Genomic DNA, 25015 nt, shown 5'->3' with positions numbered 1-25015 from the left:
GTACTAAAAATTCAAAGATAGGAAGATCGAAGCTCATCCACTTCGAACAATAAAAATTAAAAGAAAATCTTACAACATCTTAAACCCAACAACAAGGCATAATAAAAAAAATAGAGCCACAAACCCCCAAATAGCACGGTGTCTAGATCCGATCAATAATAATAATAGTTAGATAAGAATGTTGACGAGCATAGGCTGCTAGTGAATGAGTTTCATACCAGCACCCCACCTAGTGAATTCTCACCCGCTTGGCAAGCTAGTAAAAAGCTAACAATAGTTGAGAACCAATTAGAGGAGGAGATCGACGGCTACGGAGCAATTGCGGTAGCAGCAAAAAGATCAAGTGGAGGAGGCAAGAGAGAGATGTAGGAGAAAGAGGAAGAGCTGAGGCGAAACATGGGCGAACTTTGAGGAGGAAGGCGACTGTGAAGAGGTAAGGCTCGGATCTAGCGAGAGAGTGGTGACAAGGCTTGGATTTAGTGATAGAGCTTGGATTTGGCAGAGAAGCGGCAAAGCCCAGATCTAGCGGGGGGCCGATGGCAAAAGCACAAATCTAGCAAGAGAAGAAAAGAGGAAGACGATGGCAGGTGTTAGAGATAAAAAAAATGAAGCTTGAAGAGAGAGTGTGTGGGTGTGATGGAGATAAAGAAGTAGGAGGTTGAGATGGATGGCAAGAGGGAGAGACAACGACCAAGAGAGGTGGTTGAGGGGAGACACGAAAGAAGAAAAGGGGAAAACAAGGAGATGAAGAGGAGACTTCTCCCTTTCCCTAGCCACTCGGGCTAGGGGAGTGAAGGGGGAAACTCGTCAGTATAAGGGGAAAAATCTTCTAAAGAATGAAGAAAGATATGCACCAAACTCTAGCAAAGCTAGGACTGACATGGGGAGAAATCCAAGAGAACTCATGAGATATCTAAATCTTATCAATCAAGTGAATTCTAACTAACATAACTCACTTCATTAATCAATCAAACTAACCCAAATGAGTACCCAAACTAATTGGTCATCTTGAATGTAACACCCTGAAATTAAAAAAAAAAACTGACGCACGCGCAACCCCTGCCACTGTCCTCTCTCTTCCTCCTTCTTCTTCTCTTGTCGTGCACACCATCCATCTCCTCCTCTATTTCTCCCCCCATCGCACCATCTCTCCCTCCCTTATCTTCTCTCGAATTGCCGACGCCGGAGCCGACGAAGCCAACCGCGTGACCCCCTCGGTAAATCCTCTTTTTTTTATTTTTCTTTCCCTTTACTTACCCTTCTCAGCCGTCGTGCCTTACCCTGCCACGTGGCTATGCCGTCGACGCCGTCAACCTCGGTGGTGGCTGCGTCTCTCTCCTCGATTTTATCTTCTCTTTTCCTTCTCCTTCCCTCCGACTAGCCACTCGCCCTAAGTGAGGGTCACGGGTCGTCGACCTCAAGGGCGGGCTGCCGGCGACGTGGGCCACCGGCAGCAGCGGGCCCTTTTCTCTCTCCCCTCTGTCTTCTTCCTTTGGAGCCTTAGAGTTTGTGGGCTACGATCTGAACCGTAGCCCATGGAGCCCATAGGCTGCAGTTTGGATCGCAACCCACAAGCTAGTTCCTCCTTTGCCTATTAGGTTGGACTCAAGCTAACCCAACACCCCAGCCTAGGCCCATTTGGGGTCATTTGGACCATATAGCCTCATTTCTCTATTCCACCTGATTAATTAGCCTAACCACTCCCCTAAAGACAAATTATTATTATCGTGAATTTTAGGATGATATGGAAGTCACCCTAGGGACCCTTGACTCATGTATATGCCTAAACCTAAATTCGCTAATAAGGTAATTAATTCTATTAATTCGTTAACCTTACGTATGGCTTTATTTGGGTGAATTAATTAGATGGACATTGCGTGAGAAGGATTTTGAGATTCCGGAGGAGCCAGCTAGCTGAGGAAAACTAGAGTACTATGGAGACCCTCCAAGCGAGTAGAGTTTATACTATAGGAATGTTAGTATTAATGCATGCATCTGGTGTACCATGATATATCTTAACATGTGTAGTTATTGATAGTTTACTTATCATGATGTTATGAGAATGTAACAATGATCTACATGTATCCTGTATGAGAAACCCTTGTATGAATATGTGTTGTGAATATATAATGTAACGATCATGATGACTATGACATGACTTATACACTCACAAACACTGCACCACTTTCACCTATCATTAATAGTCGGGTTCTGACTAGGCAGTGCCCCTACTCGCTCAGCTTGGAGTTAAAGGTAGAGTGTATCATATATGACTTATATTATTAGCGGCTTACACTTGAGGTCGGGAGCTTGTGTGATATTCAGGTAATTATATTGAATAGTCAGAACTGGATTATGATGATAGTAAGAACATGATTGTGAGGCGAAAATATATCTCTAGCGGTACCTGACGACGCAGGGTTAGGGCATCCATTGATAAGCTGAGGGCTCTTGACTCTCCCGCTGAGGGCGGTGATGATTTAGAGATAGTGAGATATGGGCCCAGTATCGCCATGCATGTTTAGGTGACATTACCACTAGAGTATATATATCTCTTCTCGATGTATGAGATGATGGATGGTTATGTGATGGATGATTTTTTTTAGAATATCTATATTATGTGGTGAATGGCTCGATGAGCTATGATAAAACATGATTAATGCCTTGGTGAACATGTAATGACTAAACTACTATTTTACTTCTAAGCATAACATGTAAATATTATGATTGAGATTTGTATGAATAAGGGATTGTATCAAGCTTTATACATGTGTGGACTTATCCTGATATAATTATGAGTTGGCATGTTCCAGAATAGTAACGTGTAGTTTTTATCGATTGCATTAATTTAATAACTCATGATAAGTCATTTAAATAAGCGTATTTTATTGCTAGTAACTATAGACATGCATTAGATATGCACCTGTGATTTTATTGTTATAGATTGTATGGATTCTATTTACTAGGCTATGTGCTCACTACCTCTTGGTGGCATCATTTCAAAGCTAGGGGAAGTAGATGCGGGTAGCGAGGAGTAGCTGCCTTTATTTTAGTTATTACTATTTCTATTAATTGTATTGAGCCCCTACGAGGGTGTTATAATTGACGTTGTATTTTGGACATTAGAATTGCATTTTGAATGTGTATCTTTGAAGGCTTATTGTGGCCCGTGGAACTTGTATCCGGACTCATTGCTTAAGATTATTTATGGTATGAACCTATATTTCTATGTATCTTATGGAAACATATTATTGACAGGTCATATGATGAACCGCGTTGGAGAATTTACCCATGCGGTATACACATGCATTTGGAGTTTTTGGTGTTTCATTGAATTTTTGATATCACAAACCCAACAACATCAAACCCTACTTAAAAATGAGAATACTTTGACTCATTCATATCGTCACGCATAATGTTGCCTTTTATTAGGATAATTTACATGACAAGATTATAGATGTATAAAATTTTTAAATTCTTTGTATCACAACTTTAATTCTAATAATGACTACATTATTTTTTATGTATTAAGTTTGTGACCCTATCAAATTACACTGAATAACAAAAAAGGATTCCTATGAGTCCATTATAGAATTTTTTAATAGTACCAATAATATCCCATGTGGCATAAATAGAAATATAGGCTTGAGATTCAATGCAAATCGTCGGTATAGACCGCCGACACATTATTTGCTTATATTTGATTGTTTCGATCATGTTTGCTCAAATTTCACAACCTCTTTATAATTTGTTTCAAATATGATCAGTTGTTGATCAACGATGTGTTGATATACATCTAATTATATGTTAGGACTAACATGTACAAAGTGACATAGTAAAATTATTACGATAACCTACATAGTAAGATTATAGTTGTATAAAAGGTTTAAGTTCTTTTGTATCACACTTTTTATCCTAATAATGACTATATTATTTCATTGTATTAAGGTGACGTTCTATCAACCTAAACAATAAATAATGTTACGAGTCCATTGTAGTGTTTTTCAAATACTACTAATAAATAGGATGCCCTATGTGGTATAGATACAAATATAGGGTTGTGATTTAATGCAAGTTGGCTTTCTATAAATCAATTCGGGGATGACAACATATTGATTAGGCACATTCGATAGCTCCGATTATGCCTAATCAAATTCAAATATTTTTTTTATATTTATTTTTAAATATGATCGAAATGTCAAATGCATGCGATCAATATATTGATACACATCTAGTGATATAATATAACTAACTAGCAGATTGACACACAATAAAATCGCGCTGAAAAACATAAGACATGAGAAGATGGTAAATATTAATTCGGATAAAATTATAATAAGAGAACTTATGTTATTAATTAAGGTATTTAGTTAGTTGACTAATGTTGTGCTTACTAATTACAAATAAGATGACGTGGCAACATAAACCGGTTTCCAGAAATATAGCTTACTGCCACGTGGGAGAAAGGATCTCCACGTGCTAGGTATGCTGGGACTACCGATCGTTCCCGAAAAGGCCAAGTTTGACCATGGGAGAGAAAATGATTCGGTCCTCTGGAAACAAAAGAAGGATGCAGGAAACATCTCCTCAGCCAGTAATATCTCGCCAAGCGGTCAAAACTACTAATTTCTGCATCTAAGAGATGCAGGAAATCCTCTTCCCACAGAGAGAGTTCCTTATTTGTCGGACGGAAGTTGTGGTAAGAGACAGGCAAAAACGAATCTTCCCTTTTCCGATTCGTAGTCTCTTCTTTCGTCTCCTCTCTTCTATTATAAACCGCGAGGGAGGAGAGAAAGAGGAATCGCTAATCGAGATCGGTGTTAGTTGTGCACCGCATAATACGATGTCGATCGTATCGAACGGTCGCGCTTCCGAGAGGTACACTGTTCTCGTCTCTGCTCTGATCTGGATTTGGATCTCTTCGATGAGTTTAAAATTTGGATTTGGATCTCTCTTGATCGTTTTCATCTTGGTTTCGAGATTTGCATTGAATCTACCATTGATTTGAGTAAATCAATATAGGTATAGTTATGATGTAGATCGACAGGATTTAGGGTTTCAGGAAGCAAAGGAAGTGTTGGAATGAATGATTTAATCAAGTGATACAAGAAGCTCTGTGTATAATACGGGAGAGAGTAGACTATGGAAGAAAAGGAATCAAATGATTTTTGTTTTTGTTTTGTTCGACTGTTACTAACCATTTAAAGTATTGATTCTAAAGAGCGCTAGCTGTACTAACTCGCAGTTGCTGTTCACTGGTCTTAGTTTTTTTTCTTCTTTATTTTGATCTAGTGAAGGCGACTTGCATGCAGTAGGCTGTCGTGGAGAAAGGCTCAAATACCTTGTTTGGAATTCCTAAATTGGTGAAATTCAATTGATTTGGAATTCTAGTTTCAGCAAATCTACTGTTTGGAACCATTAATTTATGAGATTTCAATTGATTTCAGTGGATTTAGATGGATTTCAGTGTATGTAATGAAATCTGAGGTCAGATTTGGATAGAATTTATTTGCCACTTAAGTTACTTTTCCAAATCTCAAGACTAACCCTTATTTTGTTAAATTCTTATTGAAGCCTATGGGTAGAATAGGAAAATGTAACATAATTAAATGAATTCCTATAGTGAGCAACTTTTCTTCTTTGAGGAAACTTTGCCTACTTACCTTACTATCACATAGTTGAGCAGCTTGGGCTTCTCTCTAGGATTTTAAATAATCTAGAAGAGGAAGGAGGAAATGTTAACCTGAAGTGGGATTATAGGTGTAATTCTATATCAAATGAAGAAAGGTCTTCTAGCAGATAATCTAGTGTTTACCATTTTCCCCAGTAAGAGGTTTACAATGTTTCTTGAATTTTTCATCCTTTGACTTGGCTGCATGCATAGCATATTGTCAGTTGAGGGGAACATCATGACCTTCTTGAGAAGTTATGGGGAGATAAACTTTATATAAGATTAAAGTCTCAATCTTTATTTGTCCATGAAGTTGCAGCCATTTACTGATTGAATTAATGTGTAAGTTGGGCATATTGTGCATGTCATTCTTTGAGATGACTGCAGTGGCAGCTTAAATATCTTTCGACTTGGTCATGTGTATTGACAATTTGAAGTATTAATATTTTTCTCTAGAGCTTTATCTCAAGGATATGGACCTAAATGGCTAAATGTGTCTATAGTTTGTCATTTGGTATGAAATTCTGAAATGTCAAATCTTATAGGCCAACTTGTTTAGAACTGTTATAGGTGCATGCTCATTAAGTTAAACCATCTATAGTGAATAGCTACCTAATGTACTTACTGAATGAAGATGTATTGTGTAGCTATTAAGCTTTTAACATAAATTAGTATGATACCTAGTTAGTAGTTACGAATCAGAGAAGATGAGATGTTTGCTTTTTAAATGTGATCTATAGGAATGAGGTCAAAATGTGTTTGGTGCCTATTGTCTTCATGGAGGATAGGACAATAGGAAAAGTTAAAAAGGTTAGTTCATGGAAGACAAAATTAATTTTTTCTCAGGAATATAAGGTTGGTTAATGTGAGGCACTAAAGTTATACTGAACTTATATTTCATTGGGCAAGTTATTACAAATTAACATATGTACTAACTAGAAAGCCAATGATGTAGCAATAACATAAAGTTGTCTCATTCCAGTGGAGTCTCTTATGCATTATGAGATGTAGAAAGGAAAACTAATAAGACCGTTGATGGTATGGCGCTATAATTTTCCTAGAATATCAGGTTGCACTGCCACTCACCTATGGTCCCCTTCATTGCTACGATGCTACCTAATCTTTTCTTTCATTATCTATGTCCTATTCATCTTTTACATTTGGAAGGAGATTTACAATGGATATTACAAGTAGTGAGATGTCTTCAGATGAAAATTTTAGGGAATAATTAAAAATTAATGTTTTGCTCTAATAGAGAATCTGTGTGGAAGATAGAGTTACTTGTGTACAATGGAGAATCAGCCTTGGCTTATTAATAAAATTAGGTAGTTGCTAGCTCAAATGTACGCCATTGATCTTTGTTATAGGCATTATAGATTTTTTTAGTTCCAATATCCTTGGTTTCAGTTTCCATGATTGTCCTCATGGCCCTCCATACTTGCAACTTCTTTTTCCCATTTCATTCCCTTGAGTCCTCCAATAACAACTCCTTCCTTGCCATTTGGTTCATCACTGCCTCCCCGTTGACCGTCATCTAGTTCTCCAACGGCGGTACACAGGTTGTGCCCATTGCAATATTCCTTCATCAACTCAAACAAGGAAGTACAAAGGCTGCCCCCTGGACTGGTCAGAATGTGATGTTAGCTTGCTGGAAATCAGTGCCTATATTCTGAAGGACAAAGTAAAGAGAAACGCAGAGAGGGGCTTGCAATATAAAAGGCTGTGATGCTTAGATTGATTTTATTGGTTGCACTTCAGATATAGACAATTGAGAAGAAAGACTTTAAAAACTACTTTAAGAATGGGAAGAGTCCAAATGAAGGGCAAACGTTTTGACATTTGAACCCAAGAGTTGCCTTCTACTTTCTGCCAAATAATCTAAATAGCAAGTGAAAGGCAATTATGTGCTTGATATTATATGTTTGATGCAAATTGCAGTATTGTTTAGGCTTTGTTGTGCCATGTCTTAGTTCATTATAAGCTTGTTTAGGAATGCCAGGTAGTGAAGTTCACCTATTGTTTGATGTTATATATTTGACACAAGTTCCCATATTGTTAAGGTTTAGTTACATCTTGCCTTATTGTATGCTTCATGCTTGCTTAGGAAGACTTATTCATATATTTCTTGCAATTAGAGAGAGAAAGAGTAGTTGACCAAAGAAGGAAAAGACAGGAAACTGAGAAAAACTCTCCTATAGTTTTGTTTAAGAAAGTGCTTCAACTCTGTCATCCACTTCTTTTTTCCATGATGTCCTTTGAAACCTAATCGGTATTATATATTTCATTACCGCTTCTAAGTTATCCAAGATTTTTCTTTTGGACTTTTTGCTACTCTTGGTATGTGATTGAATTGATTTATTCATGACTGGATTCAAACTTTACCGAGTTGGCAAGTTACCTTTTACTGAGCTTAATTTATTTGATTTTGTCATGACAAATCTTTGAGTTATCTAGATGTAATTTCAAGCCTTTACGAATATTAATTTGCGATGAACATTGGGTCTTATGTTAATGATTTTTTATGCAGACATATATTCAAGGTCTTGTTTTCCCCCCCAAATTATAAGTGCTGTTTCCTTGTTCTATAATTCTATCTGTAAGAAGCTGATCTAGCTGTTTCCTTTTACTGAGCTTAATCTATTTGAATTTGTCATGACAAATCTTTTGAGTTATCTAGTTGTAATATCAAGCCTTTATGAATATTAATTTGTGATGAGCATTGGTCTGCAGACATATTTTCAAGGTCTTGTTTTCTCCCAAGGTATGAGTGCTGCTTCGTTGTTCTGTATTTATATCTGTGAGAAGCTGACCAATCTATTGAATTTATTGCAGTTCTCTATGTAAACTTGCTCCACTTGAAGCAGTTCTTTTCGATATTGATGGAACCCTATGTGATTCAGATCCGCTCCATTACCAAGCTTTTCGTGAATTGCTTTTGGAGGTATGAGATCTTTTAAATGGATTAGCAGTGTGTATTTATACTTTTGTAGCCATTGCCAATGGAAGTTTGATAGAGCTGTGCCTATTCACAGATTGGGTATAATGGTGGTGTTTCCATAGATGAGGAGTTCTTCATAAAGAATATTGCTGGAAGGAGTGAGGTGGATGCTGGTCGCAACCTATTTCCTGATTGGGATCATGAGAAAGCTATGAAATTCCTTGATGATAAGGAAGCTATGTACCGTAGGTATACTTCTGCTACCATTTTGAAATGCCCTTTTAATTTATTCAACTGATAGTTGATATGCACAACGTAGCACTGAGGAGTGAATAATTCTGTGCTTAATTTACAGACTGGCATCTCAGCATCTGGAGGCGATAAGTGGCCTCCACAAGTTATGCAAATGGGTCAAGGACCGAGGCCTAAAGCGTGCAGCGGTGACTAATGCTCCAAGGCTTAATGCCGAGCTTATGATCTCCCTTCTCGGCCTATCGGACTTCTTCCCGGTTGTTGTAGTTGGAAATGAATGTGAGAGAGCAAAACCATTTCCTGATCCTTACCTCAAGGCTCTGAAGGAGCTCGGAGTATCACCAGAACACACCTTTGTTTTTGAGGTTGTTTTCTTTTTAGACAGAATCGTATGCTTCTTTTCTTCATCTCTTTTTTTTTTAGTGTTTTAAATCATCTTTTAACATTGTCGTTCAATTGTTTGTAAAGGACTCGGCATCAGGAATAAAAGCAGGTGTAACTGCTGGGATGCCTGTAATCGGTCTGATGACAAGAAATCCGGAGAAATCCTTACTGGATGCAGGAGCCACATTTCTCATCAAGGATTATGAAGACCCAAGGATTTGGACGGCACTAGAAGAACTCGATAGAATAACAGAAATGACACCGAAGAAAATGGATGTCTGAGGAGGATTCTTTCTTCGCTCATCATGAATAAGATGGTTTGATAAAAAAGGATTAAAGCAAGCCAGCAGCAGTTCAGCAGCGGAGGGTTGCCATAATCCTTGGAAATCTTGGTCAGCCGTCATTGGGAATTAAATTCTTTTGATGTTATGATCAAGTTAAATTATTATTTGACAAATTTGAAGAGACATTACAGGATCGAGATATTCTATTCATTATTAATACATGAATAAGAGGCGAAAATCTTCTTCCCCAGAGCTAATTCTCCTTTTTTACCTGGAGCTAACCTTCTCCCTTCCCCATTACTTCCCCTTCCCCCCTACCCACTCACTGCAAGTTCTCTCCACAGTTACCCTTTCTCCCCTTTGTGCCTCGTTTTCAATCAACCCCGACTCCATTAGTAGTTATAAATCTTCTAATGGCCCTAACTGATGAGGAGCTTCTGAGTAAGTTTTAATTGTGAGGAGGGAGTAAGTTTTAAGTTTGCCATCCTCTTCTTTGACGGAAAGATCATCGCCCTCTAGACAGAGAATACCCTCTCAAATGGATCGTAAACCTGAGCTATGCTTGGTGGGGAAACTGATAAGTGATAACTGATTGCCCTATTAATGTCAATGGCCTCAAAATCTCGCTCTCAAAGGCTTGGAACTTGACCGGCCTGGTAGAGCTCATAGAAGCAGGTAAGGGTGTTTTTCTCTTGGTGTTTGAAAAGGAAGAAGAAAAAATGGAGAACCTGGTTAGGATCTCCATTGTCTTATAATAGAGATCTCTTCATGCTCAACGACTTCTTCCCGGATACTTGGACGAACTGTTGGTGCTTCAACGTCAATTCTGGGAGTAATTCCACGGCTCAAAAAATGGTCTCAAGGGTGGGCTCACCGGTCCTAGGGGATGCTTTCGACGTTGCAAAGTGGATGAGGTTTATCAAACTAGGATACTACAGATTGACATAACCAAGTCATTTATGGAATCCTTCTTGCTCACTCTTCTCAATGATGGCACAAAGAAAGTCCTAGTTAGATACGAAAAGATGCTATGGCATTATGTGTTCTGTGGAAGGATTACACATGACTTGTCCGAATGCCTCCATTGAGGAGCACTCGAAGCTCAGATGAGGAGAGGTCTTCCTTCCCTATATCCATGGCAGACTAGTAGAGCTTCTAAAGCTATAGTATCTTCACTTTGCAAGGAATCTAAGCTCGTTGGAAGCCACCGGCAAGGGAGGAGACAGATCACATCAAGGGCAAATGGTGCCATTTTAGCCCAGCCTCGTACTCGACGCCCGAAGGCTCCTACCACTACCTAGAGGATGTTTTGTGCCCAAGCATAGATCGCACTAGAATTAATCATTAATCATTATTCTTTTAGCGCGCATCTTATAAATTATTACTTGAAAATCTTACACTTGATTAATCATCACCTTAGTGTCAACCATCATGTACTCAGAAAATTTACCGATTATAAATTCCTTTGAACTGACATTTGCTGCTTCGTACTTTTTATCCAAGGATTTCTATAATTTCGTATGCATATTACTACTGAACTATGTATATGTTATAGAATATGTTGTCTATCCCATTGAGGATATATTATTACTTGAAAATTATTACTTGAAAATCTTACACTTGATTAATCATCACCTTAGTGTCAACCATCATGTACTCAGAAAATTTACCGATTATAAATTCCTTTGAACTGACATTTGCTGCTTCGTACTTTTTATCCAAGGATTTCTATAATTTCGTATGCATATTACTACTGAACTATGTATATGTTATAGAATGTGTTGTCTATCCCATTGAGGATATAATTTCTGAAAAATAAATATAGCATGCTAAAGCTGCCACTTGCTTATATGTTTCATCCTAACTGTGTTCTAGTAGATCTTTACGAAGAAACTTCGCCAAATTAAGAGAGGTGAGATGTTCTACATATCACTTGAGAACTACTAACTTCTCATACTTTTCTCCATAAATAGTACTTACTGTTGGGAGGCCATTTATAAGAATGAAAGTGAAAAATAAAAAAAACCAGTAACAGGGACATGAATTAGATTAAAAACAAATTAGTCTTAAGATTGTTGTTGATCAATCCGATTCAAACAATGCCACCAATAAAAAAAAAATTTAAAAATTGATGGTACAAAATTTGCTGCTCAACCCGCAACCATTTAGTATGGCTATTAGCACATTGAAATTGAACCATTATCAGCTTACTTATTGTTTGCATTTTATAATGGCAATGATGGATCTATGAGAGTTGACTCTGACCAAGAATTAATTAGGGGTTAAAACGGATCAAATAGGGATCGGTAGTGTTCAACCCACATCTGAATCTATATTTTTTTTATCGGTATACTGAGTTTATCGGTATACTGAGTTCGAATCGGAATGATGATCGGATTTTAAACGAATGTTTATCGAATTTTAAATAAATTATAAAATTTTATTTAGTGACAATTAACATAAAAATATTCAGAGTTTCAAAAGAAAAAAAATTCTTGCACGTCAAATACATATAAAATTAGCAAATATAATTGCTACAAATAATATATAACATATCATTAGTAATAATATCATTATTTATTATTTAAAATAAACAAACTAAAATTATAAATTATTTAAAAAAAATATGCGAATAAATAAATATCCGATATCCATATCTAAAAATTATATTAAACTGATTTTCACCCCTACCAAGAATAAAAGAAAATCAACTATTCTCTGAAAAGGTAAGCCGTTTCATCTGTCAACCAAAATTGAATTCAAATTTGAGAAGATTTCTATTGTGGCAAATTTGAAATAGAAACTTACATTCTTATCGTTTCTTTTCTAAATTCTACACACAAAAAACAAAAATAAAACAAAATATTCGAAAGTTACCAATATACCGTTCGTGAGAGAATAATCTGAATACCCATCGACACAGAAGAACTTAAACTAAAAAACAAGAAAGAATTAAAACAAAATTGTCATTGTGAGAACAAAACAATTACATGTGAGCTTGATAATATTATTTTAAATAAGATAGAATACTCTTCTTTAGATTCTTATATGTTATGATGAGATAACATAGAATTAAGATATCTCTTATTCTAAAATGGTAGGATCTTTTTTTAAAAGAAATAAGTAACGTAAACGAAGTTAGGCCTTTGAAGTAGAGAATGCAATCAATTCATTATTCTTTGGAGGAATCACCATTTGAGACCACAGCAGCATTAGTGAGGAGAGAAGATGTCCATCTCGCCAAATCCTCAACCTCTGGAATGGTATGTTTCTTCCCATCCTCTTCTGTTTTTACTCAAATTTCGGCACCATTGTTGGCAAAGAGTGCTGACCCATTTGGTTTCTTGTGCTAAATTTGAAAGTAAATTTGTTCATATGGTTGTGTGATTTGCACCTTTGTAGATTTACTTATTGTTGTTTTATCTCTATTTTTCGTCAGAGAGATTTGCAAACTCTTATTCTTAGTACTTACGTTTCGATTTATAGCAGACATTCCTATTGGGTTTTAACCAACTCTATATATATAGTTGGTACTAGAAACTAGTTTTGGGTTTATTTGTGCAATAGAGATCACATCTTGTGACTCCAAATCATAGGGAGTAATTTCAAAAAGTCATGAATCATGAGACTTATTCAATATCATAGCAAATTATAGGGTTCTCTATGATGAACATGCATTCAGATGAGTACTTAAAAATTGGAATACCAGATGAATCTAATAAAGCAAAATCTCAAGGTGCAATTCCTTTTAGAAGTTCTTAGTTCTTCAGATGTCAGAGTACCTGATTCTGCTGCAAAAACTTGATGATGAAACAGTAAATTGACGTATCGCCTCAAATCTTTGCAGTTTTCTATCTAAACTTGGTCCTCTTGAAGCAATTCTGTTTGATGTTGACGGCACCTTATGTGATTCAGATCCTATTCATTTCTTTGCTGTCCGTGAACTGCTTCAAAAGGTATGTAAAGTTTACTGAAAGGATTCACTTCTGGTAATATCGAGTTGTTTGAACAGCAGATTAATTGCAGATTGGTTTTAATGATGGCATCCCTATAACTGAAGAGTTTAGCCTCAAAAATATGGTGGGGAAGAACATTGAGGAAATCGCTCTCGCCTTATTTCCAGAATGGAATCATGAGAAGGTCATGAAATTCTTCGATGACAAGGATTCTTTGTTTCGCAGGTATATCTTTTCAACGCTTCGCTATAATCCCTATAGAGGAGGAGTAATTTCTCTAAAAACTAAAGATATTAGGCAATGAATGAACGATATATATCGTACCTTTATAATGTCTGCCTAAAAGTTCAGCATTAGACTAATATACTTGTCTAGAATTTTTTAACCTGTTATGCATGGACCAACAATTTATATCATGCCTTAGCAATTATATATGCAGGTTGGCACCCGAACAGCTTAAGGAAATTAACGGTCTCAACAAGTTTTGCAAATGGATTGCAGATCGTGGACTGAAGCGCGCAGCAGTGACTAATTCTCCAAGGCCTAATGCTGAACTTATGATCTCTCGTGTGTTGGCCTATCTGATTTCTTCCAGGAAGTTGTGATCGGCGATGAGTGCGAAAGATCTAAACCATACCCTGATCCTTACCTGGCAGCTCTAAGGAGACTAAAGGCTTCCCTTGGTCACACTCTTATCTTTGAAGTTGTTCATCTAAACTTAAACTGTTATTATTCTTGTAATTTGGATGGAAAATTTATCATAAATTTAGTCTTCATAATTTCTTTTTTGCATTAGGATACTGCAACAGGAATAAGAGCTGGAGTTGCTGCTGGGATGCCAGTGATAGGAGTAGTAGGAAGAAGCAGTGACAAGAAGTCCCTCATAGAAGCAGGAGCTAAATTTCTCATTAAAGATTATGAGGATCCAAAGCTTTGGATAGCATTGCAAGAGCTAGATAAGGTGAGAGCTTGACATCCATAAGAACAGTCATTAGTAGAGTTTCTTGCTTACCATGTTCAGATATCCATTTAGTTCCTTTGTTCATATCTATGCTTGGCTCTCTATGTATTAATGAATGGTTTGGTAAGGCTGATGCCTGAGTTTGTCTAAATTCTGGTATATTTAAAGGAAGAATTTTAAGTTCTATGACTCTATTCATGATGCTGTTCAAGCATTCCACTTTTATTATTAACATATCTCCCTTTTTTTTCTTCTTTCCCTGAGGGTGCACTAAACATGAGTTGGACTGCCATAAATTTCCACTCTCTCTCACACAACGAGAAAGAAAGGAACAAAAAGATATCAAAGGCACATACAAAAAAATTACCATTTCTTTTTCTTTTCTTTGTTTTTCCTCTCAACGTTTGATTGCCTTGGATAAATGATCTTATAATCCTTATAAATTTAGGATTCTCCTTAATAAAATTTACATTAAATCCTTTTGCTGAGACCACATTATACATATGAACCACTATATTCAAAGATGGAAAGTTCAGTGGTAGCTCTAATGTTTTAAACCAAATGAAGAACCACCAAACGACAAGCTCAAATACTTCTGCATCACATGTAACGAGAGAGCGAGAGAGAGAGAGATAGTACACATAAAAGAAGAAGATTCATATTAATCACTGTTGTATATGGAGACTGATGTGTACAAGAAAAATACAAAGAAATGGGAGAAAAATAGGGTGAAGAATAGAGAATTTCGCAAAACTTAACAACATCAATCACAGACAGTGATGCGGATGGTGCTCAAACTCTTAACAGATATAATAGTGCAAGAGTTACTAGTGGCATAACCTCATTTAGTCCATGCGACAGTATCAATCTCATCCCTCACAGACTTGTATAACTCAAGCCTCTTGACATATTGCAGCCTGCGCTCCATCATCGCAGGGTCCTCGTCCAACAGAGCGGCTAGCTCTTTGCCCTGGAGAAAAGAGATTCATTTAACAAAATAATGTTAACCAAAGGGAAAAAAGAAAGATAAATGACTTTCGAATATTATTATGCTATGGAAAACCCTAATATCTTCTACAAATTTGTTACCATAGACAATCATGCATCCATCCTTTGTTGTCATGAAGTTAGAAAGGAACATTCATTGAGTGTAACCTTTTTCTTTTGTTGTCCAAGACATCATTATTTTAGTGGATTGAGGCCTATGCTACACACTTAGAGCCACAACTCTACAAGAAGTGCATTCTAGTCAAAGGATAGGTAGATTATGTGATTTATTCCTCTAAACTGACATAAAAAAATGGGACGTGAGTTTTGCAAAGTACTTCAAACATCTGAAAACCAGAGGAGTCGATTGGAAAATATATGTGATATAAAGGATGATTTCCGCAATGGCCAATGATATAGGCGGTGATATAAAAAATGAATAGAGAACCGAAAAACAACATTGGACATTTACCTCTTTATTTCCAAGTTGTGTATAGAAACGATTGAGCAGAGAACGTTTAGCTTCTCGAACTTGGCAGTAAACCACTGCCTTTGGAATTGTGTTTCTAAGTATTTCTGATACCATCTTTACGTAGGAGGATACGTTTGAGGCTATCCTCCTGAAATGACCCTCATTGTAACGGTCCACCGTCGGAGCAGCACGATTGCCTTCCTTCGGTTCCACCTCCTGAGGGAGCTTCCGAAAGAATTCCACTGTCAAGTATGATGCCTCCATGTCTACGAGGCGAAGCGCTGTCACCCGACCATCTTCACGAAATCTTTCTAAGGCTTCGTATGAGGCAGCCGCCAGTTCACCTTGGAGAGTAGGAAACCTTTTGAGCTCCTGTCATTTATAGGAGAAGCATACAGTGTGTCAAATGTCAGCAAGGACAAAGCACACAAAGCTCTCTATGATGTTGAATTGCTTAAAACTCTCACCTGAGTCTCCCCTATGGATTTCCTTACCAGTTCCTTTAAAACATAGTGCACCTGAAATGAAATACAAATCTGTTAAGACTTTGAATTTGAAAAGATTGAACTCCTTATCCTTGAAAACTTTGTCATGAAATTCGCCCTCCCAGTGAATATACCGTAGGTAGAATTTCATTTCACACTGTCTTTTAGCAATATTATGGTTCACACCCTATATTTGTTCACTGTTTTTGCTGTTTACAAGTAAGGCCCTCCCTTTCTGAGTTTTTGCCTTTAAAAAGATGTACACTTCGTCTGCCAAAAAGACCTTAAAACAAAGGTTTTTATTAAGTTGCCCACATATAAACTGCTGCCAAGTTCTGTCAACCTAACTATATTAAACAAAGCCACACCCTACCAAAACCCCAAAAGAGAAATTTTGTATTTTTTATTGGGTCAGATCTAATTATAGGAACCTTTTCGGAAATAAACTTGAAAACTTATGGCTTGGTATATAGATAGTGAACATGCAGGGAATGAAATGCCATTTCCCTTCAAAGTAACACAGAAAGATCACTTACCGCATCTACTGAAGCTTCAGCTGGACCTCTAAAATAACTGAGAGCAACCTCTATGAGGCGACGATACCCTTGTTCTGGGGCAATTAGGTGAGGCTGATAACCATCTGCTTCAGAGACGACCTTCTTCACGTTTTGCAAAGAGAGATGCTTGTCAAATGGAAGTTTCCTCAAAGCGGCAGGGAGTTGATTATCAAATACTCCATATATTCGATCACCACCAGGCCGCCTGTGCTTAGGAAGCCATACAAGTCAGAAAAGCCAGATGCTTATAACATATCCTTAATCTAAGAAAAGATTAAGGAATATAAGAAAAGTAGTTCATCTTCCAGTAGCTTAAACCAGAGACACTCCTTGTGCTACGTAGTTTATATTTCAGTAGAGTTTCAGTCAATATGCATAATGGCAATAATGCAACTCTAATGATCTGGATATACTTCCGTGAAATCAGATTCTATAGATTACTGTTTTGCCACTGACTCTTGCAGTATAAACACAAGGGATGAAAACATTAAGGCAATAACCAATCCAACATGGCTCCGAGCCCAAGTTTTGGAAGATATGGACGTACCTGGATGTCCTAACACCTAAGTCATAAATGCTATAGATTGAAAGATACTATCCTAAATTCCTAATAAGCATTGGTAGATCCAGATAGTTCAAAATACTATGAAAATAGAAAAACAAGAATATAATAAAACATATTTTTGTTACATCACATTTCTCATAGCTTAAGAAATCAATTATGAATATATCCAACATCTGCATTACATGAATAATTTGCTACACATCTAATATTCATTTCTGTATTCATTCCTGGGAATGAAAAGTGAATTCGGATATATTTTTTCCACGATCTGATCCGTATTCAATCTGTTTCTACCCCTATACAACCTTATATTAACAAATAGGAACTAGACTTCATAAAGGTGTTATTTCAGTACACATGATAGTATGATATTTATGCTCATTGGGATGTGATCAAATAATAAGTTTAACTAGAACTTGATGTTTCTTCCCCGGTATTGCCCTAACAGTTTGCATTTCCAATAGTTAGAACCATGGATGGCCGTGCCGATCGACACGGAGCCTGTCGGTCGGCACTTGCCGTTCCGACGGCGTACTGGCACGTTGCACGAGGGGTGCCGCACGGCACCCCTCCTAATAGCTTCGCCGCTCACCATCGACCTCGTTGTCAGGCTACCCGTCACCGATCGTCGCTCGCCACTTGCCGATCACTGCTTGCCGTCGCCGTCGCTCTGTCGGATGACCTAGCCTGAGTAAGAGAGATAAAGAGAGGTGGGTTAAAACTTAAGTTGGATCCGGATCCACAACTTAAGTTTGAACCTCCCTCTCTCTCTCGATCTCGATCTCTTCTTTCTCGGGCTAGGGCATCTGACGAAGCGACGGTGACGACGAGCGGCGAGCGATGGCGACGGCGATGACAAAGGCAAAGATGAGTATTCTTTACCTTTTTCTCTCCTTTTACGACACGTGTCGTGCCGTGCTGATATACAAACAAACTCAATAAAGAAGCTCCCATTTTATGACTAACAAGAGGCAATCATAATTATATCACAGTAATACCATTTCCCAAATAACCAAACGAGCTTAAGCCTCTGTCCTCCTTAGTGGGTATGTACTTACTACTTACAGACCCTACATCTTCAGTAACCAGGTTAAGATTTGCATTGCTCAACATTTGTTTGAGCTGAGTACATCGAAAATCACAAGTGGTACCTTATTACATCCAACCAAAGTAACAGAGGGGTTTACCATAATTCTTGTCAGCCACTAACATAAACAGTAAGCTAATACAAAAAACCAGCATATATTTTCATATTGATAAAACAAAATAAATCCTAGTTCGAAGTAACTGCACTACTTGACTGTGCCAGGAAAGAACTCATACTAATTATTCCTAATAACCCCAAATCTGGACTGCATGTAGGCTGATAAAGATGTCTATCTGACAGCTTATTTCTTCACAAACAATAAAGCCGATAAATGGTTGTTAAAAACAAAATATATGTACCGCAGAGTAACATCTACCAATGCTTAAAAACATAAAGAAAGGGCAGGAAAGAATCTCTTTCTAATAATTAAAGGCATATGCACTCACCCTCCATCTAGATGTTCCTTAAAAACCCGGTCAAATGCACGGCAGAGATCCAAAATAGTATACAATTGGGCCTGAGGATACACAATATGTAATAAGTTTCTGAGAAAAGAAATCTTTCAGATGTCACCAACAAAGTTGATTTAGATCCCTCACCCCTGCATCAACGGCCACCGGTTTACCGATCTTATCCATCTCTGTTTCAAGTTCATCAATGGTCCTATTGACCAAAGATATGATACTTGGAATTCGGGCCTTGATGACAGACTCGAGATTCTGAAATATTGTCATCAGAATATGGCGATTAAATCTTGCAAGTCATCCAGGAGATTGCTTTAAAATTTAAATACTGGAAAATTTGCATTGTCTAACCTGTGAAAGAAGCTTAGCAAGATATTCAGAACCCATTTTACTGGCTAGGTGTGAATAGTCAGGACTAGATGCAAAATATTCTCTTTCCTTCCGTCTGGCAAGAATCATATCAACATTTTTTTTAATATCTGCTTGTGAACGGTTGACAACTCCAACCCAAGGATGTTGCAATCGATAAGATCTTCCTTCAAGAACCTTACAAGGCAATAAAATACAAACAATTTTAAAAAAGAGAATTCAAATGATAATATAGGTGTGCCTGAAGCTGCACAGCCACAGGAATATTAATAAAGGAGAAAGACAGAAAGCAATCTGCTAGTTAGCACTAAGAGCATCAAGGCTCAGTATCTGATAAAAATTATAATATCGAGAGAACACTTAATCTTACCTCAAGAGCATTTGTCCCTTGATCCATCAGGTCCAGCTTTGTTAACACCCCAAAAGTTCGTTCACCTAATCATGAATCACGAAGAGCTTCACTGTTAAAGGGAGGTAATAGTATCTGACAGTACTGACATTAATAGCACTTGCATTAGTTAGTAACGGAAACACCACTGCCACCAACACCAGCAGCAGCAAATGCTGAAAACAGAAAAAATTCCAGCAATAATAGTTGCAGCCTCATAATATCATTATGCTTTTGCTCCTACTGATGTTGTGGCAATTGTTTGCCTTCATTCCTAACCAAGTTCTTTCCCAATATATGGACTTAACTACTGTAAGGACCTCATACTTAAGGAGGCGTCATGCAAACTTTTTGGATCACTTTTACGAATTATTAATCATTCAAAGTTATAAAAGTTACCTGTTGGATCAACATCCCGAGATAGTTTTATGGCATCAGAAGTTGCAATATCTTGATTGGCAGGTGATATTGCCAGTATAATGCAATTAGGCTACAACAAAGAAAAACTATTATAGTAAGAGAATAGCTCAATAAATAATCTCGGAGATGACAAGATGAAAAATACATAGTAGAAAACCACAAAAATGCTGCCTACGTACCATAGTAAACCAAAGATCATTCAGAATGATGATCTTAACATTACTCATGTTATAAGAATATAAGAAAGAATGTATCTCATGCTATTGATATTTCAGGGGTCTATCTTAACATGCTTATCTCTTATAACAAATCATAAACATATATTTCCTTATTAAACAATGAGCCTCGACAAACAAATTATACAGGAAACACTCTATTTGAGAAGAAAATGATGCTCAGATTTAGATAAGTGATGTATCTCATGACATGGAAATACTCCATGTTTAACAACTTCAAATATCACACTTGTGCAAATAATGTCACAGTTCTTTACACTGGACAAACTTATCGAATAATCAGAGAAACATAGCTGATATCAATCAAATAAAATCAAGAGGCCTGACAATAGAGTATGATCCATAACCATGAAATATCAATAGCATTATTCATTTGATAACTTTGGATCTCTAAAAAGATATTGCCTTAAGAACCTAAAAGCTTCGCACTTGAGGAGAAGAGAATCTATTTAGCCAAAACCACTTGAAACATTGTTACGATGATTGAAACAAATATATATAATGGTTTCTGTGCCTCAATATTCAAGATTCTAAGATACTAAGACGCGGATTGCAGTCCTTGTGACAGATACTGAAACACCAAGTACTTGGTCTTCAGGACATAATCAGTACAACCAGTAACAACAAAAACTTGTGTATACCTTCTCAACGTATGAAAGGACCATATTTTCAATATCTTCAGCAATACTTTCTGGCTGCCCCTCTGCAAATCATTGACTTACTAAATCAAAGGATCATATTTACTAAACCAAAGTAACAAATAATCACTTGGGAAATTATACATACCTACAGCAACCTTTGTTAGTCCAGGTAGATCAATCAGTGTCAAGTTTACAACTGCCAAACCAACCAAAGCAATAGATAGTGTCAAGGAAGATCTGATCTTCAACTCAGACATAACTCACGATAGAGTACTAAAAAACCTAATATATCTAAAGAAATGTTAAAAAGTGTTGATAAGATATGTACCAACAACAAAAAGAACACAAATGTTGGAAATTCCATCATTTGAATATGAATTTTATCCAAATTTTGAACCCAAATTTAAGTGGGGTCCACAAAAATAGTGGAATTGAAAGAGCTCAAAAGGTATTTTAATATCATATATTCACTTATTCAAATTTATGAAGAGAAAAACGAAAAAAATTTACTTTAAGGTAGTTATCATAACAATGAAAAAAGAAAGAAAGTAAATTTAGTATCACATCTATTATTTAAGAAATATTAATAGGATATATAAGTACCAAGTTCTATTTAGGCTTTGGGCCCCAAGGGTATCCATTTTTGTATGTAAATAAAATCAACTAACATGCCAATTTGCACATGAGATAAGTCCTAAAATTTATTTTTGCCAGATAGGATTTTAGTGAATTCATTCGAGTCTTCTGTAACTGAAGGAGTACACTGTATTTTATTCTAGTTCGATAAGATACTTGAATAACAATTTTCTTTCATATGACCTCTTCCGGTCCAGGCGAAATGGTCGCTGTAGGTCGGGACATGACTCGAGATTTGAGTGCGTCTGGCCGTATGGGGACGCTTTGTGGTTGTCGCTCAAGCAACTGTGGAAGCAGACGTAGTTCTAAAGTCGTGTGCAACAAAGAAAGTTGGAAGATTGAAATCTTTGCTTCCAAAGTCGAAGACGCATATGGTGCATCGCATGCATGTTCTGCTTGAGTATCCTATAAGCCAGAAGCAGGCGTGTATGAGTTGCTTCTCTTTTCGAGATCAGCTTCTCCGCTTTCGCGGCTCAAAGACAGTCTAACCTTATTCTTCCCCATCCAACAATAAAGCAAAGAAGAAGTCGTAGTCCTTGGGGCTACTCCCGTAGAAGACAGCTTCATTTCCAGTATCAGATCTTGCTTGCCAAACTATTTCCCCGGTATGCCGACAACTTACTACTGGGAATCGTGGGTGCCGTATTTCTTCTCATAGAAATACAAAAACGTAGTCTTTTTTCATTCATTCTTTCTTGTTCTACTGGTGTGAATGACGCGCTTCTTTGAACGATTCGTTGTATCCTATCATATGTAAGCTCTTGTAATTTAATTAATTATTATACTTGAATCGGCTTTTGTAATTGTTTAAATCAGATTGTTACCACCAACAACAAATTCATTACTGGCAATAATACTAATAAATTATATTACAGTATAGCAATTAATACAAATATAAGACAATGACAATAATATTAGTTTGATCGGATAACAATAAGAAAAGAAAAGGTATGATAGTGCATACCATGCGGTGAGTAAATACTAAGATGAATTGGAACGGGGGATATCTGCTTTGTTTTCCCAGTCATTCTATCAGTTTCATCCTGGATTTCATTGCGAACAAGACCTGTGAGATAGGAAAGAGAATGAGTAATTGAGAATAATTTCCTCATACATCTTATTAAAAGGAATACACATTACATCTTTCTAGAACAATCTTATGCATAAACATAAGATTTCTACAGGAAACAAGATTCCGTACCAATTGACGGTACCTTGTAGTGTAATATGTAGCTCATCCTTTGTATAACAGGAGCAATTGGTTTAACCAAAAAATAATCACCTTAAAAAAAACAACCTCTGGTCCCCATGACTGATAATTGATCATCAGTCTAAAAGTTTCTAACATATGATTTACTCCAGATGTGAAAAAGATAGCATAGCCTAAATTTATCAGAAAAGTTCTAAAGAACCATATGTCAAGTTTTTTGCTTCTATCAACGCCAAGACTACAATGTTTGGAGTTAATGTGATATTCCTTTATAAAAAAAAGTTATACTAGCAGTAGAAAATTATGGCCTCTCACTTTCTTGCAAAGCATCAGTAGATATTGGCTAATTCAACTGACTCATCTATTTAGACAATCCAGTCATTTGACAGAGCTGAATAGTTCTGCAACCTTATTTATAACCCAAATTTATCAGAGGATCTGGCTTCCAGTAGTTCCTGCATTTACTGGATGACCTGCTCCACTGCTACATCTATGTAGTTTTGAAGTAGCCTTCATGCCATGATCTTTAACCAGTTAAGAAATATATCAATCTTTGATATTATATGCATTTTCTATTAGTTAGCTCTTCCAATGCAAAATCTTCAGTCAAATCAGAGTTTAGGGAAAAAATATATACATATCCATATGGTCAATCATAAAATTCCTGAGCAGTTAGTGATCAATTGGCCTTTATAAGAACATGGTCCAATAATCACTTATACAGAAATTTTGGTTATAAACCTGAAATTTTGTAGATTCAAGGTGTTGCAAGACTGAAGATATATAGTTCACAACCGTTTAATCCAGGATGATGGAGAATATTTCTAATACAATTGATTCTCATAGGACGATCAAGATTGTCCCAGATGGCCAGCAGCAGTCAGGGCAGCTACAACAACTGCTAACTTCCCTGAAGGCCTTACCTCTTCCAAAACCCAAGATACAAACTTTTTTTGGCTGCTTAGAGATATTATTCTCTACTGTTGTTTATGTTCCGGGCCTTAATGTCACTCTGACAAGTGCTGTTCAGCTTTTCCAATTCCACTCTCTATAGTTTCTATCATCCTCCAAAATATATGGAATTCTCTCTTATAAAAGGAGAAATACAATTCCAAATGAAACTTTTATTAAACAACCAAAAAATTTCAGCACAGCACAAACAAATCAAGCACCTCTATTTTAAGGGAAAGAACATATATACCAAAGTCAGTGAACTTTTTTCTCGGCAAGTGGAGAAACTCGGCATACTCTTGCTGCCCTTTCTCTATCTGTTGCAATTGCAGCACCAATGGCCTCCTCGTCACGATCCCTTCACAATACAAAAGAATCCAAACCTCCTCAGACACATCTCCTCACATCAGAAAGTAATCGATCAACGATCGAACCTTACAAAACACGAACCAGATCCACGGGGGAGGAAATCTCTTCCGACTATGCTCTCCAACACCGATGACTTCCCCGAGCTCTGCTCTCAAATCGCACCAGAGTACAAGGTTAGGAGACGAAGACGACAACGCTGAGAACAGTTTAGAGTTACCTACCTGTCCTCCGACGACGGCGATTGAGGGGAGGGACTCCCATAGAGTCGGCAAGTCGGCGCCGCTCTCGTCGCTGATGCCGTGGTCGCCAAGCACCGTGCACGCCCTCTGGATCCGGTTCATGAGCCCGATCAAGCTCTCCATCGACGCCATGTATCACCCGAAGAAACCCTAACACTAACCTTAATCCTTGTCTTTAAAGAAGACCGAAGAGAGAAAGAGAGAAGAGAGGAGCAGAAGGAAGGAAGAAGAGCGGGTCGTTGAACACGGCAACCGTGTTCAAAAGCGACTATTCTTTGGAGTTTCGATCGCCTGCAAGAGAGGTAGCATGATTGTTTTCCAATAAAGCCAATCAAAACGTGCCGAGTGTTCTCTAGATATGAGAGACTATCATCTCCACCGTCCAAAATTTCCTGATAGGGTGATATCAGCCGTCCACTGTGGCTTGGTCGGACTGACGGTGGCGGGAAATGTCGGTTTACTAATAAAGTAAGAAGGGACGACGCGCCTCAGC

The 25015-nt window shown here is 37.3% G+C and overlaps 2 protein-coding genes and 1 pseudogene across 4 annotated transcripts; 2 read left to right on the top strand and 1 right to left on the bottom strand.

Moving 5' to 3' along the window:
* Positions 1–4673: 4673 nt before the first annotated feature.
* LOC140800928 (haloacid dehalogenase-like hydrolase domain-containing protein Sgpp) lies at positions 4674–9779 on the top strand. 2 transcript variants are annotated; one of them, XM_073155862.1, is made up of 6 exons: positions 6857–8267; positions 8402–8432; positions 8504–8612; positions 8704–8858; positions 8965–9226; positions 9330–9779. In XM_073155862.1, the coding sequence occupies exons 1-6, from the start codon at positions 8177–8179 to the stop codon at positions 9525–9527; spliced, it is 846 nt and encodes a 281-aa protein (XP_073011963.1). In that variant the 5' UTR covers positions 6857–8176; the 3' UTR covers positions 9528–9779. The 2 variants fall into 2 exon arrangements, with proteins under 2 accessions (XP_073011964.1, XP_073011963.1); XM_073155863.1 differs by lacking the exons at positions 6857–8267; positions 8402–8432 and adding an exon at positions 4674–4878.
* Positions 9780–12757: 2978 nt separating this feature from the next.
* On the top strand, positions 12758–14538 carry LOC140801192 (haloacid dehalogenase-like hydrolase domain-containing protein Sgpp; annotated as a pseudogene).
* Positions 14539–15088: 550 nt separating this feature from the next.
* On the bottom strand, positions 15089–24753 carry LOC140801340 (phragmoplastin DRP1E-like). Of its 2 annotated transcripts, XM_073156403.1 has the most exons (15): positions 24505–24753; positions 24365–24428; positions 24165–24272; positions 22718–22819; positions 21263–21313; positions 21118–21179; positions 20220–20310; positions 19803–19867; positions 19415–19609; positions 19199–19318; positions 19046–19116; positions 16927–17152; positions 16373–16423; positions 15906–16277; positions 15089–15416 (listed from the first exon to the last, which is right to left on the bottom strand). In XM_073156403.1, exons 1-15 carry the CDS (start codon positions 24652–24654, stop codon positions 15288–15290), a joined length of 1857 nt encoding a protein of 618 aa, XP_073012504.1. In that variant the 5' UTR covers positions 24655–24753; the 3' UTR covers positions 15089–15287. The 2 variants fall into 2 exon arrangements, with proteins under 2 accessions (XP_073012504.1, XP_073012505.1); XM_073156404.1 differs by lacking the exon at positions 24505–24753 and having other exon boundaries at positions 24349–24394.
* Positions 24754–25015: the final 262 nt, after the last annotated feature.

This window comes from Typha latifolia, chromosome 14 (assembly GCF_019914945.1).
Source record: "Typha latifolia isolate L0001 chromosome 14, TyphaL0001v2, whole genome shotgun sequence".
NCBI lineage: Eukaryota > Viridiplantae > Streptophyta > Magnoliopsida > Poales > Typhaceae > Typha > Typha latifolia.
Note: the sequence above shows the minus strand (reverse complement) of the source record. Positions and strands in the feature narration are given on the sequence as shown.

Excerpts from the sequence above, each read along its gene's own strand:
- LOC140800928 (XM_073155862.1), top strand. The coding sequence starts at position 8,177 with ATGTTAATGATTTTTTATGCAGACATATATTCAAGGTCTTGTTTTCCC. Across the intron at positions 8,613-8,703 it reads TTCGTGAATTGCTTTTGGAG|ATTGGGTATAATGGTGGTGT; the intron begins GTATGAGATCTT and ends GCCTATTCACAG. Across the intron at positions 8,859-8,964 it reads AAGGAAGCTATGTACCGTAG|ACTGGCATCTCAGCATCTGG; the intron begins GTATACTTCTGC and ends CTTAATTTACAG.
- LOC140801340 (XM_073156403.1), bottom strand. The coding sequence starts at position 24,654 with ATGGCGTCGATGGAGAGCTTGATCGGGCTCATGAACCGGATCCAGAGG. Across the intron at positions 19,868-20,219 it reads TCGGGATGTTGATCCAACAG|GTGAACGAACTTTTGGGGTG; the intron begins GTAACTTTTATA and ends ATTCATGATTAG. Across the intron at positions 19,117-19,198 it reads CGGTGGCCGTTGATGCAGGG|GCCCAATTGTATACTATTTT; the intron begins GTGAGGGATCTA and ends GTGTATCCTCAG.